Source organism: Falco naumanni, chromosome 2 (genome assembly GCF_017639655.2).
Source record: "Falco naumanni isolate bFalNau1 chromosome 2, bFalNau1.pat, whole genome shotgun sequence".
NCBI classification, from domain to species: Eukaryota; Metazoa; Chordata; class Aves; order Falconiformes; family Falconidae; genus Falco; species Falco naumanni.
In genome coordinates, this window is record NC_054055.1 from 117,476,238 (window position 1) to 117,489,582 (window position 13,345).

The window sequence follows — 13,345 nt, forward strand, 5'->3', positions numbered from 1 at the left end:
AGTCTGTTTCCTAATATAGCGTCAAGATTTTCTAAATCACCACCATTTCTGCTGTGAGTGCATTTCAGAGTGATTCATGATTCTGGTGCTGGCTTTTGCTAGGCTCTGAATAGGTGTAGAATTCACTGTGCAGGCAGCACAATGAACTTTCATTTTTTTCTAGGTTTTATAATAGCCCAGGCTAGACAAGGCTCATGATTCTTTCAGTCTTCCACCCTCAACTGCTCTGTCTTATGCTGTGGATGGGTACAGTGAAGTTGTTGTGACTGTCTGCTTCACAGTCCAGAAGCCCTCATACTAATTGGCAGCCTCGAAAGAACTGTACAGTAGAGGCTGCACTTTTTGTTTTTGCACAAAAGTGAAGTGGAGAGAAAAAATATGAAGCAATACAACAACATCCCCTTACCCAATAGAAAGTAATTCCAGAAATTTCTTTGTACTTTGGTACAAGGAGAAGATGAAGCCTTGAACAAGGAGCAGTGCTAGCGATCATTGTCTTTCAGCTACAGAAAAGCTGTTGTGACCTAAACAGAAGGACAGCATGAGCTTTAAAAATTGAAGCAATCTGTACAGATCACTGGCATCAAAATGGGTGATGACAGTAAATCCTTTTGAAGGCTGTGGTACTAAATCCATGCCAGTTGTTTTCTCTAAGCATCAGTGCTGTAATCTATAGTATTGATAAGGCTATTACTGGCTACCCAGAAATAAGTTGATATGTAAAGTAAAGCCTTATTATTAACATTTTTGAAACAACTTTGAATGGAAACACCTAGCCCTGTAATTCTTCTACAGATTAACCCTCGGCTAGATGGGTGCATTCGTGCCTGGAACCTGATGAATCAGGGACATTCAGGTGTAAAAGAAGTTATTCAAGAAAAACAAAGCAAACACTGTTTAGTAGCAGTGGGGAGAGGATCCTTCTACCCTGGCACTGGAATGGCAATGTTTCAGATAAACTATAGTAAGTATTTTTCTGCCTATTCTTATATTTTTTGCTGGACTGGTGATGGAACTGATGAATTGTCTAAAAAAAAAAAAAAAAAAAAAAAAAAAAAAAAAGACCCCCACACAAACTAAGCTGTATACCACTGAATTCAGCAATGATTCCCATAACTTCTGTTAGAGATTTGCTTGAACAAGAATTCTAATCTCATTGGTGTCATCCATTTAATTTCTGAAGTGCTTTAGGTTAGGAAGTGTTCTTTATTTGCAAAAGATGGACACTGTTGAACACATTCACTTTCCAAAGGCCCGATTCTTTGCCTTGTTCATCAATGGGGAAAATATCATATTAGTGGCAGAAAAAGAAGATTGGGGATGGGGAAAAAGATTGCTCATGGTTTTGTGTATGCAGTCCTGCATCTAAATGAACATCCTATGTAGATGTTTAGGTGCATCTCTTGCTTCTTCCTGAACCCAGAACTTTCTTGCCTGACTTCCTGCCACTAATTTCAAAATTTGCAATCCAGAATCTACTTATGCGCACCTGAGGGCCCAACTCTCGAGCATCATCCCGAACCCTGTTGTGATTATACTCTTCCCCATCCCAAATGCTATATTACCCAGAGCCCTGCTCTGATCCCCAATCCTTTTCATCTCAGGACTTGCTATTCTTTCCCAGGATTTTTTCTCTAAATTCCCTAGCCCATCTCAAAAGATTTCTCCAGCTGTTTATATTCTATGCTTCCAGCCAACTTGTATCAGAGCTTCCTATGCCACTCCAGTTGCCTCAACTTTCTTCCCTCACTAACACAATGCTGCCATTACTCCTGAGCTTTGTGTCTGGGGCTGCTGCCATTACTTCACCCCTTCTCCTTTCTGTTCTCACCCCACCAAAATCTAAGAGGCTGCCCACACCTACTGATGTCCTTCTGTGTGCTATTACTGCCCACCGTTGCCCTGCCCATTTGGCTTTGTGTAAGAATATAACCTCACCTTATAATTTCGAATTTCTGCTTCCTCAAGAACTACTAGAAATCAAGAAACTACTAGATTTGACTGGGACAGGGATGGGGGAGGAGGCACTGCGAGAAAAGATACACAAGATGGCAAATACCTCTTTAAATAGTAATTTCTGTACTAGCTTCCCTATGAATGCATTATATGAAATTATATTTAAATTATCTGCATATTTACTTTATACCCCCGCATATTCCCATTTTAATACGGAACTGCCTTGAAATGTAAAAGCATGTGAAAACTTCCAATCTTCCACTCAGTGGCAGCAATTTATAGGTAAATTAGTTTGAGGGGTTTAATTTTGAACTGACCTCTGATACCTCTAATGAGTGTGGTACCTGTTTCACGTTAGAATGGAGCAGGTAATAAAAGAAAGAAGTCTAATAAGCACAGATTAGGGAAGATGCAGGATTAACAGTTTTTCTTTTCTTTGTTTTTGAGGGGCAGGGGGAAGGGAAGGTGGGGATGGGTGGGTTTCAGGTTTTTGGTGTTGGGGTTTTTTGTTTGTTTTGGGTGGTGGTGGTGGTTTTGGGGCTTTTTAAACTCACAGTTCTTTCTGAAAATTCCAAAGTTCACTGGTTGTTGTTTTTTTTCTGGAGATTAGTACTAATTTTTCCAGTCTGGGTGCAGATTAAATACTAATTTTTAACACCATATTAATTTTTCTAGCAGATGGATTTATTAATTTCAGTTATTCTTTTTAAAACAGATAATCTTGACAGTTCTGAAGATTGGCTAATAAATGTGACTATGACTATTCGCCCATCCACAGACACTGGTGTTATGTTTGCCTTGGTTTCTAATGAAACAGTGCCTCTTGCTTTGTCCATAGTGGACTCTAACTCCTCTGACTCACAGGTGATCTTACAATTATCATAGCAGCTGATACACTTATAAGTCACATCTCTTGTTTTTGTCTCACTTAACTTACTACTCCATTTTTGAAAAAAATCAAACTAAAACCAGCTACTTACACTTCCTTACAGTGGAGCTGGTAGGCTGAGTTAGTATTTTGGTAAGCATTTAGATCATATAATGATGTACAGAAAACGTATTACTATTAATGATTGCTACAGCAGTGACTAAGCTCTCTTATGTCAAGTACTATCCATTACGTCACATCTTCTTAACATTCCTTTCCAAACGCAAAAAGCAGAAAGGGGAATATGACAGAAGCAGATCAATGATATTACAGTAATGGCATCATGTCAGTATCAATTTATAAACAGATCTTTTTGTCCTTAGGTTTCCCTTTACATCTGTTTACAACAGGCATCCCAAGATAAAGTGTGATTATACACCATGGTTAATCCATAAGGACCGATAGTGAACACTTGGTTACCTTTGAAACTGTAATCCTTTTGCCCTAAGAGAGACAGGATTTCACCTCAGAACCATAGCCAGAAATGTTTTACAGAGAACGTTGTCACTAAGAAATCTCAGAATATACATGAATGGCATTCATCAAAGGTTATGCTTATACATCAGCGTTGTTAACTTTTCCAACTTAAGGTTCCAGTTTGTCAAATGTGGCTCTAACGTTTCCTTTTCTTCTACTTCCACATACAAAATGCATCAGAACTAAGTATAATTGTGTGTTAAAGTTATACGTGACATCCTTTGTGACCTACCATTCTTCCATTTAGAAAATCATTGTGACAATCGGAAACATCACTGTTGCGCATCTGGAATCAAAGAAGTTATGTACACCCAGAAGAGTGCTGGTTGGGCTTCTAGTAACCAGACAGCAACTTGAACTGTCTGTTGATTCACACACAGACAGAAGCAATTCAGAGCAACTGTCGATCCTGCATCAAGCAATGATGGCAAATGTTGTTACTTACTTGGGTGGCCTGCCAGGTAAATTCTGTTCCTCCTCATTAATTTGATTATTTGTACAAGACTGATTATATTCAGCCTTACCAAAGCTATAAAAATACTATACCTGTACAAAAACAGGGTCCGTGTCCTGTTCCCCCGTCCCGCCCACCAAGTGGTTCTTGTTTCATCCTGTCTATTCAGCTTTCGAGGGAGGCTGCTTTTCAAAAGTAGCATTATTAGGCCTATTAGAAAGGAGTCTCTCGAGGTCTGAATTTGGAAAATACCTTGTATTTTGAGCTGGGGTGGAATGAGCATTGCATATTTCTGAAATGCCACCAGCTGGCACAATTTAGGAACTGCATCAAGCATGTAAGAAAAAGGAGCATTCACAAGTAAATTGTCGGAAGTGCAGAAGTCAGGAATATGGTTTCAGCAATTAAAGTCTGGGCAGCAGATGACTGGCAATCTTTATGAAACAGAAAATGTGTTGAAACAACAAATATTTTGTTTAAAGCAAGCTGCAAGTGTATCTCCAGTCTTAAGACTTGTACAAACGTTGTTTTGTACAGAAAGTGTACACATGCTTATCAGTAAAATAGTTTGACTTCAGGGTGAATCATGAAGAAAAATGGCATTGCCACAGAGGAGGCATTTTCAAAGCCTAAGATCCTCAAACTTGAAAACTGGGAAAGACACCGTGGTTATGACATTACTACTGGCAGAGTTACTACTGTATCCTCTCTTAAACAAAGTTATTTTAGGGAGAATAAGTTACAATTCCTAAGGAAATTTTGAGACGTAGAACAACATAGTCTTGAACTGACACCCATCTTATATGTAGGCTGCAGTGTCATAGCGCTGCCCCAGATACAGCCAGCCATTATCTGCAGTGTTTCTTCTGCAGGAGAAAAGGGTGCACAGGAGTAGAAAGAGAAGAGGAACTGTGTGTCCATTGGAGATTATCTCTTTAGGCTTTTCTTCCAAGGTAGCATACACAGGGGAAGCTGGAATTATGGTTCTACCCTCCAGACTTGCTTGTTAGAATAGAAGGGAGGTTTAGGGCAGCACTGCAGGTACCATGGCCTCTGTCTGCAGTGATGGGTTCCTCCGTACCCAGGCCCATATGTTGGAATTGACTTGTTCTCTACAAGTCTTCATACACTGGTAATAGAGGATGTAACAAGATTTAGGTGCCAAATATGACAATTTGTACTCTAATTTTGTTTTTGAATGGATGTGCAATATCTTGGGTACCAGATAACCGGGTTAGTTCAGTTTAAATTGAACATGTAGAATGAGAAGAATGCTCTAATGGTGCAGGACCATCACATATTGCAATAGGTAAGCATCAGTGTTTTTGTGATACCTCCTCACTTTTAAAAGAGGTGAAGTCAGTATTCACTTAGTAGAGGCAAGCCAGTAGGTTAACTGAGCCATAGTAACTCAACTAAGTTTCTGGTCATTTCTTAGACCTCTTCATCTTTGTGATATTTAATGATCCTTTCTAGTACCTTGCCAGCCACAGAGTAATTGGCATCGTAAGAGCTAAGACCTTGGCTTCAGTCATTTATCCCAAATAGATAAGAAGCTAGTTACTTGCTGCTTCTTAAAAATAAGTGTAAACTCTCCACTTTAAGAGGTATCTTCAACATGCAAATTAACAAAAAACCCTCTGTATGCATAAACAGTTTCTACTTAGAGGTCTGAAAAAAAAGCAAGAACCTCCCCCACGTTATCCAAAGCAGCCTTTTCCACAACAGCCTGTAAACAAAGAGAAAAAGTAATACAGGAAAAGTACTTTCTCTCCCTGTGTACAGCCAGTTTGGCTACACTGATCCATTTACACACTCTAACCCACCCCTGAAAAGCCTCTGGGTTTACTGATAGTGTAAAAAGGTAGGTAAGGATCCCCACACTTAGCTACAGTGCACAGAACTTTACAGTTAAAAGGGACCTAACAAAATACGCATTTCATGAAGACCAGAAGTCTTTGATACACATTTCTGCAAACTAGTAACAGCGTTGGGAGTATGTCTTTATTAATTGATACAGCACAACCAGTGCCAGCTAAATGAGCCTTGCGCAGTTCTATGGCAGCAGTGTGATCATCACTGAAGTAAAAAGAGCAGAATCTACAGGACTGTGCAGTACCTCAGCTTACAGCAAAATACAGTTACAAGGAAGCAATGTTTCTTGTTCCCCAGACAATCAGCTCTGTCTTCTAGGAGGGATAGGGTGATTAACATCTGGGGGGGGAGATGATGCTTTTGAGATCAGCTTCTAGACATCCTCATTCTAGTTGCTGAAGGTGCTTGGATCACCTTATGTCTACTTTGTAAGAATCCAGTTGTCCCCTAAGACCTCAGAGCAATGCCTGATTTTGTGCTTAATACATTGCTTCCTGGAAGCATACGCATGATCTGATTTTGCTGTAACCCAAACAATACCTCAATGAGCAACAGATAAAGTGAGTCTTTTATGGAGAAATTCACTTCGAAGAAGCAGTAAAATATGTGGAGTTCCCAGGGGTCCCTATCTGAGAACTTGCAGGTTTGAATCCAGAGTAGCTTTCTGGCAAAAGCAAGATGGTTCTTTCTGTGACCTCTAAACCATAAACATCTGTTTGTAGGTCAGGACAAGAGCAGTGGGCTCTAGGAAACAAGCTATTGATTCACTGTTGTTAATACAGGAAACACTACCATCAAAAACATTCACAGAGTTCGATTTCTAGATGGGAATAGACTTCTAATGCATATTTCAAATTTTACTGACCTTTCAGTGTAGTTGACTTGATCTCAATCTTAAAAAAGAGGGAGAAGAACTTAAATGTTTCCTGCCAAAATTGTTCTTTTCTCCCACCGCTGACTAATGGATGGGGAATGAAGTATTCCCCATGTTTTTGCTAATCTGAAAAATACGTAAGAATTTGCATGCCTTGGCCTAATAAGTTGAATGTGTTTCTGTGCAGATGTTCCTCTGGGTGCTACGTTAGTAACCGCGTTTTATAATGGCTGCATGGAGGTGAAGGTCAACAACAGGCAGCTGGATCTGGATGAAGCCATTTCGAAACACAATGACATTAGATCTCACTCGTGCCCACTGATTATGCAGTAACCATCCAACTCTTAATTTAACTTCTTTTCTTTCAGATATAATTTGTGTAATTAGTCTCATGCCATAATGAAGCCTGTATTATTTTATTCAAGGTGTGCCAGGAAAATAATCAACAGCATGGTTTTCCTCCCTCTTATATAGAAGGGGGCAGGGGGGGAGGAAATCCCCTCTTTTTGGCTGTGAAAAGACACTCAAGATCAAAAGTCTATAAAATGTTCTTTTATTAATATCAGTGATAAATCTTAAAGCTAGATTTATCTTCCATGTTCATACTATGCCCTAGATATAGTTTGGAGACAAAGTTCAGGAAGTTCTTTTTAGAACCAATTTTACTTCTTATTTTTCATATGTCACCACAAAGTTACAAGTTGCAAATTTTTGTAATGTATTTGAATCTAAACAAAACTAGTCTCATGAAACTCATGAGGTTTTCCAAGCATAGAACAGAATGAAAAAATCTCTACAGGTTTTGTAATACAGTTTTTTGTAAAGGAAAAAGTACCCCAAAATCCAGACCCCAAGCTTTATGTGACTATGTTTACAAGTTATATCAATATTGGTAAAGGAACTTCAAAACTGAAATGTTTTGTAAGTAGCTCGGTTTTTTTAGGTAGCTCTCGTTATACTGTACTGGCTTAAGTTCTCTCTTAGGAACCCAGCTTTATACTTTTAACAGAGTTCTGGATCAGGTCAGGTAATCTACTTTCAAAGGGGGTTAAAATAGAACCCAGGGAATCCTGGAAAACAGAGGAGATGGCTTGGAAGAAGGAGCTCTGATCTTCATCACAGGACATCAAACTGGAAGTTGCTAAGTAAAGCTGAGAAGCTGCAGCAAACATTTCTTCCACTTATGACAGATCTAGCACCCCTCAATATGAGCACCCTCTAACTGTCCATCGTATCCCTTTTATTTAGGTCAGCCTTGCATTTACAGAGCCCTTGTGAGCCCTGTTGTGGTTGTGTTTCTGACGTACTTGAAAGCCTAAATTTTGCTAGTAACATCAGAATGTAAAGCCATATTCTGCTCGGCCAGGTAGTTAGAAAAGTATTGTTTTCCTCAGGTGTGCTCATTTCAAGCACATCTAATATTTCTTTAGCATCCTTTGAGAGTTCTTTCCCCTTCCAACCTCATTTTCACACTAGAAGCCTCCCTGTGCAGCTCACCTAGTGGTTTTGTTAACCCCAAACCAAATAAATAGCAAGAGAATTGCTGTAAGCAATGAATATATACTCTCGTGCATCCATCAGAGAGACATTTATCTGCCAGGATTCTTGACCTGAGGTTTGCTTTCTTTGCTTGAGACATTGAAGTGGAAATGTATATACAGAAGGATGGATTGTGACAATATTAATTTTGAAGGACTGCTTTTCTTCAGAGAGATTCCCAGTGACATTAATGAGGACTATCATTAGTACATCAGTATGGCAGAATCTGAGCCCATCTTTCAAAATTATTGCTTTGTCTGAGGTTATTGTTAACTTCACTTCCCACTTGCGTGATGTGATACAGGATTTGCTCTGACTTTCACACCAGCCAGCCCCAGTACAGCCTCCGAATCTGCCCAGCACTGCCTCATAGGTAGCTGCTTAGCAGCAGGAATACCGTAGGACTGACACCAGGGACTAATTGCCCGCGACTACTACACATTCACTTTTCTACATGGCACATAAAAAAAAAAAAAAGCTTTCATTTCCTCAGACTCCTTGGAAGGGAAATAACTGCAGGAAAGCATCCCTCCTGCTCTCCTCCCACCACAACACCCATATTCTTCATTTGGGCCTAAGTTGAAGAATAACTTGACTGAAATAAGCAGGTTTTGCATGCGAGGTGGAGCTGAATTGGGACTTTTGATATTAAATACATGTCGTCACTTCATTTATAGTATTTCAGCAGCACCCGCTGAATTCTAGAAAGTCCTCGGGTCAGCCTCTGCTTTGTACAACAAACACAAACAGTGAGATGAGGAGCATAAAGTAAAGTGTCATCAATACTCTAAATGTTTATATTGGCCTGTGCAAACAGAAGAAAAGGTTTGGTAGGGTTTTTTTAAGATTTTATTTGTTTAAGTGTAATAAATGGTATAGAGATGAAATGAAAGGAAAAAAAATAATTTTCTCACACAGACACCATTTCTGGTTTTCATGGAATAGTATTTTAGGGTTTTGTAGTTATAATGAAACCGCTGCATATTTTTTTAAATGTAAAAGTGCCTCCCTATTGTAAGGATTAAATAAAGCATCAATTGTGAATTTCTTTTCATTTTAGGTTGTATTTGCATATCTTTGTTCATTTTCACTGTGCAAGACTTGTTGAAGTGGTCAAATGGCTTACTCAGAGGGTTGTCCTAATCATAATGAGCATCAAAGAAAAGAAGTGGCTCAAATTAATATGCTGTCCAAATAGGTATCCAATATTCTCTAGACAAATTTTTAAGTCTATTCATTCTTTAATATTGCCTAAGGAAATTTAAGCTATGCTTAAAACTACATATGGAAGAAAGGACATCAGTGAGAGTTACCGATTTATATTTTTCCTCCTTCATCAGATGTATTTCATTGTTTTTTTAATCATCATAATTTCAGCAAGGGCCATTCAGTGCTTATGCAGAACAGCTGGACCTGCTTTGTGCTTTTTCAGCTCCTGTGCACCAAGTGTTACCAATCAGTGTGTCCTAATTTCCTTGAAAGTAAAATCTAGTCATGGAATTGGTTATCATTTATACTAGAGCAGCTTCCTGCTTACATGCCTGATCTGAGTTTACTTTACATGCTTTAAAGCCTGCATGTCTCCTGGTAGATGGAGTGCAGACGCCTTCACTGTTAATACTCCAGATCTTCAAAGAAAGAGAGGCCAAACTCATTTTCACTTATTCTAGTCCTGCTTATCGCTGAACAACCCACCGATGTCAGTCCTTCGATGTCATTAATTGTGTGTACACGCTTAATATATTGTTGCCTCAGCAACCTTGTTGTATCAAAATAACCACTCCGATTGGGGAGAAATTTCATCTGCCATAAAAAACAGCTATGTACCAAAAAAATTAGATACAAGGAAAACCGCAAGGGAGAAAGTAAGGCATCACTTTGCAAATAGTAATAATAATAATTAGAAAAAAAAAAAAAAAGAACCAAGACGCTGAGACTCTCGTTTTGTCCCAGCTTCTTTTCCTGACCACAGTCCTGCAGCAGCAGTTCAGAGCAAAGTGACCTTGGTTCCCGTCATTTTAGGAAGCTTATTGCCCGACACATTGGTGCAAAAGTGCCAGCAAGATGGGGATACTGTTGTACTGAAGATGGAGATGCTGTTGTACTGCTGTTGGAAATCAAAAGGAACAGCAACAAAAAACTCTATCCAAACTACTTACAAAAACCTTCATAATAACAGGGTTTACCATTCATGGTTTTTAAAAAATGCTTCCTAGCCACAAAATGACTGCACCCCCATTGGTGCACTGGGCATATCCTTTCGCTCTAAGGGTACTTGGATTTCAATAGGAATATGTGAATAAGCAGCTAAATCATAAGCTGGTTCTGAGTAAGGGAGCTAGTATGTTGCTTACAGGCACTTGAATCAGTTGAGTGGTTGCAAATCAACACAGCTGTATGTAATTCAGGACTTAATTATGTGGGGTTTTTTATTAAAAAAAAAAAAAAAGTGTTTTTGGTTGGTGAGGGTTTTTTTCCCCCCCCCCAAGGAATTTGTAGCATCTCAGCAAATAAGGAATGTGGAAAAAACACAAGTAACAAGAAGCCAGTATCACAAAACACAGGTTTGCAGAGTCAGATTTTCCTCCCTCCACCATCATTCGGGATGAGGAGCATGGGAAGTGCAACAACATATAAAACAACCGCCCCACACCCCCTCATGCAGTTAGGTGTATTTTGGGAAAGTCAAGATACACACAAAAATTCTTGAAATACTGCTGTTGACATAATTAACATTTCCATACACAAACATGAAAGCATCCTGCGCAGCAATCTGTGCCCCAGGATTTTTGAAGCAGCGCGGTGCTTTGTTTCTGTCTCTTGATTTTGGAAGCACCAAAAAGGCAGAAGTTCTTGCTGAGCGCTTGGGGGAGGGACGCACACATATAAAAACCCCCAAAACCATCAGAAACAACACTAACCGAAAAAACCCTAAACCCTCACTAAAGAACACACACCCCAAAACTCACAAACTGATAACATCCAGTAGGTGTTTTCACCTCCTTTCCATCCTCTTTTCCACCATGCCCCTCCAAATACATAAAAGCCTCTTTCCAAAAAAAAAAAAAACCCAAACAAAAAAACCCAAAAAACACAAAACAAACCACAACCTTTTTTTGCCTTTTTTTTTTTTTTTTTAAAAAAAGCTTGCTTTTTAACCTCTCTTGGCAATTTTTACATCATCCAGCATGGCACCGGCTTGCTCAGCAGTTGGAGCTGTATCCCCCCTCTCCCCAAGACGAGGTGTATGCATGCACGTAGTCGAGCAGGCGCTCTGCCATGTGAACTGGAGCTTAAACGAGGGCTTCAGGTTGCCCTTGGGCCACCAGCAGAGTAACTGAAGGCACAAGGCTCTGGTCTGCGATGCCAGACCTGCTACGGATCGAGCCTCTTGCTCACCTTTCCTCGTAAGCAAACAGGTCCTCAAAGCACTTCTGAAAATCTTGCTTTGCTTTCACAAGCCTTAACAGCTCCCGGGTAGTGCTTCGTTAATGCTCACGAAGCAGCTGCGTTTCCCTTCCCTCTCCCCACCCCAGTTACGAGGAAAACAAACCCCAACGCAACAATACCCTCCTCCAAAGTTACAAACCCCCGTATAATCAGGTTTCCTGGAGGCAGGGCCAGAATCAGCCTCGTTCTTCTCTGGTGGGGTCAAACCTCTGCTGGCAGCTGCCTGCAGCTCCCCTGGGGAAGCACGTGCTGACAGCACCGCTGGCGCCCGGCACGAGTAAACCAAAGACATGGTAAGGGCCACAGGACTGGAGAGCAATGCTTCTAGAACTTACTAGTGGTTTTCTTTATGGTATCATAAATAAAACATGAGTTCCATGTAAAGCCTTCATTAACAAGACATAAGCTGCAAGACGCAGGCTAAGTTCTGTGTGAGTTGTTACAAGTTTTGGGTAGCACAGCAGAGACAGGATAAAAATGGCTTTGCTTAAAACAACCCCAAAAAAAGAACAGTTCACGTGTGGGACAGCCAACATTTCTGATCATCATTCAGCAGGAGCTTACCTTTCCAGGACAGGTTTTTCTCTTCTTCAAGTTCTGGTGTGATTCCCATCAACTAAAACTATTTAACAAAACCCACAAGAACAAACAAAAATACCCCCCAAACCCCAAAACAAACCAAAAAACCCTACCTACCCACCCATGACCATCATTAAAGCAAGCCCTACACTTTTCTAGCCTATCACAGAGTGCTTGATCATCCCCACCAGCTGCTCACAGAACCCTGCTAACGCAGCCCGTTGAAAAGCGATCTTCTCCTTTACACCTGGGTGGAAGCCAGCCTTTTGCTTGAAGGGTTGGTTGTTGGGTTGGTTTTTGTTGTTGTTGTTTGTTTTCTGTAACAGAAACCTGTTTGCCTGGAACAGGCAAAGCCTATCACCTTGTAATTCACAACTTTCTATCACCACACTGGGCAGCAGACGAACCGCAGTCTGTGTCTCGGTGAAGGTTTGTACACGCTCTCACCTTTTTGGAGGATTCCTAAGTAGTTCATTGGCAGCTTCACAAAATCCTCATCGTGAAGTCATTACTCTGCATTTGCTCTTTTCCACAGATGTGAACCAGGATGACATCAGGATCTGCCCCAAAAGCATCCTTCCAACTGCTGGGGTGGGCCAAGACCCCCAGCCCTTGGGGTGCTCCACCCTCTACGGGAAATGAGATTAGTCAGGGTCAAACAGTCAGGAGAGGACCTCGAGTCCTGCCTTCGCAACCAAAAGCTGCTTTTGTAGGCACTTAGCTTTTCAGGCAAAGATAATTGAACAGCATTTCCAAACATGCTCCATATTACAAAAAAAAATGTCTCTTTAAATGCACGACAAGTAAGACCAAACATTTCAAGCAAGATGAACGCAGTTACTGTAGATCTTCTTTAAGCGAGGCGAGCCTTGCGGTATTATTGTCTGAATTCTTTAAAGTCTTCCCTGTGTAAATAGAAGTCATCTGACAAAAATTAGAGATACAGGCTGAGTTTTTTTCAAATGAGCAGACAGAATGTAATCACGATAATTCGTCGCAAGATGGGTTGGTAAATTCTTTATGTGTCACTGAAAAGCCCAATCATTGATTTAAATGATGTGAATCTTCTCATATTTTGTTCCTGCAGAAAAGAAAATGGGGGTTTACTGCTGTTTTAAAGCAGGTAACTTAAATGGTAACTCCCTTATCTGCTTGTGCTCTGTAGCAACCTTCCTTCTGAACCGGCTTTGGACTTTTATGGAAAGGTGAGGAC

The 13,345-nt window shown here is 40.3% G+C and overlaps 1 protein-coding gene across 2 annotated transcripts in view; it reads left to right on the forward strand.

Moving 5' to 3' along the window:
* PROS1 (protein S) overlaps positions 1-9,157 on the forward strand; it is a 34,734-nt gene extending 25,577 nt beyond the window's left edge. For both annotated transcript variants that reach the window (XM_040583026.1, XM_040583027.1), the window contains 4 exons: positions 796-964; positions 2,672-2,820; positions 3,609-3,822; positions 6,752-9,157. In XM_040583026.1, coding sequence (XP_040438960.1) covers positions 796-964; positions 2,672-2,820; positions 3,609-3,822; positions 6,752-6,897 — 678 coding nt within the window. In that variant the 3' untranslated portion in view covers positions 6,898-9,157. The remainder of the gene's footprint in view (positions 1-795; positions 965-2,671; positions 2,821-3,608; positions 3,823-6,751) is intronic.
* Positions 9,158-13,345: the final 4,188 nt, after the last annotated feature.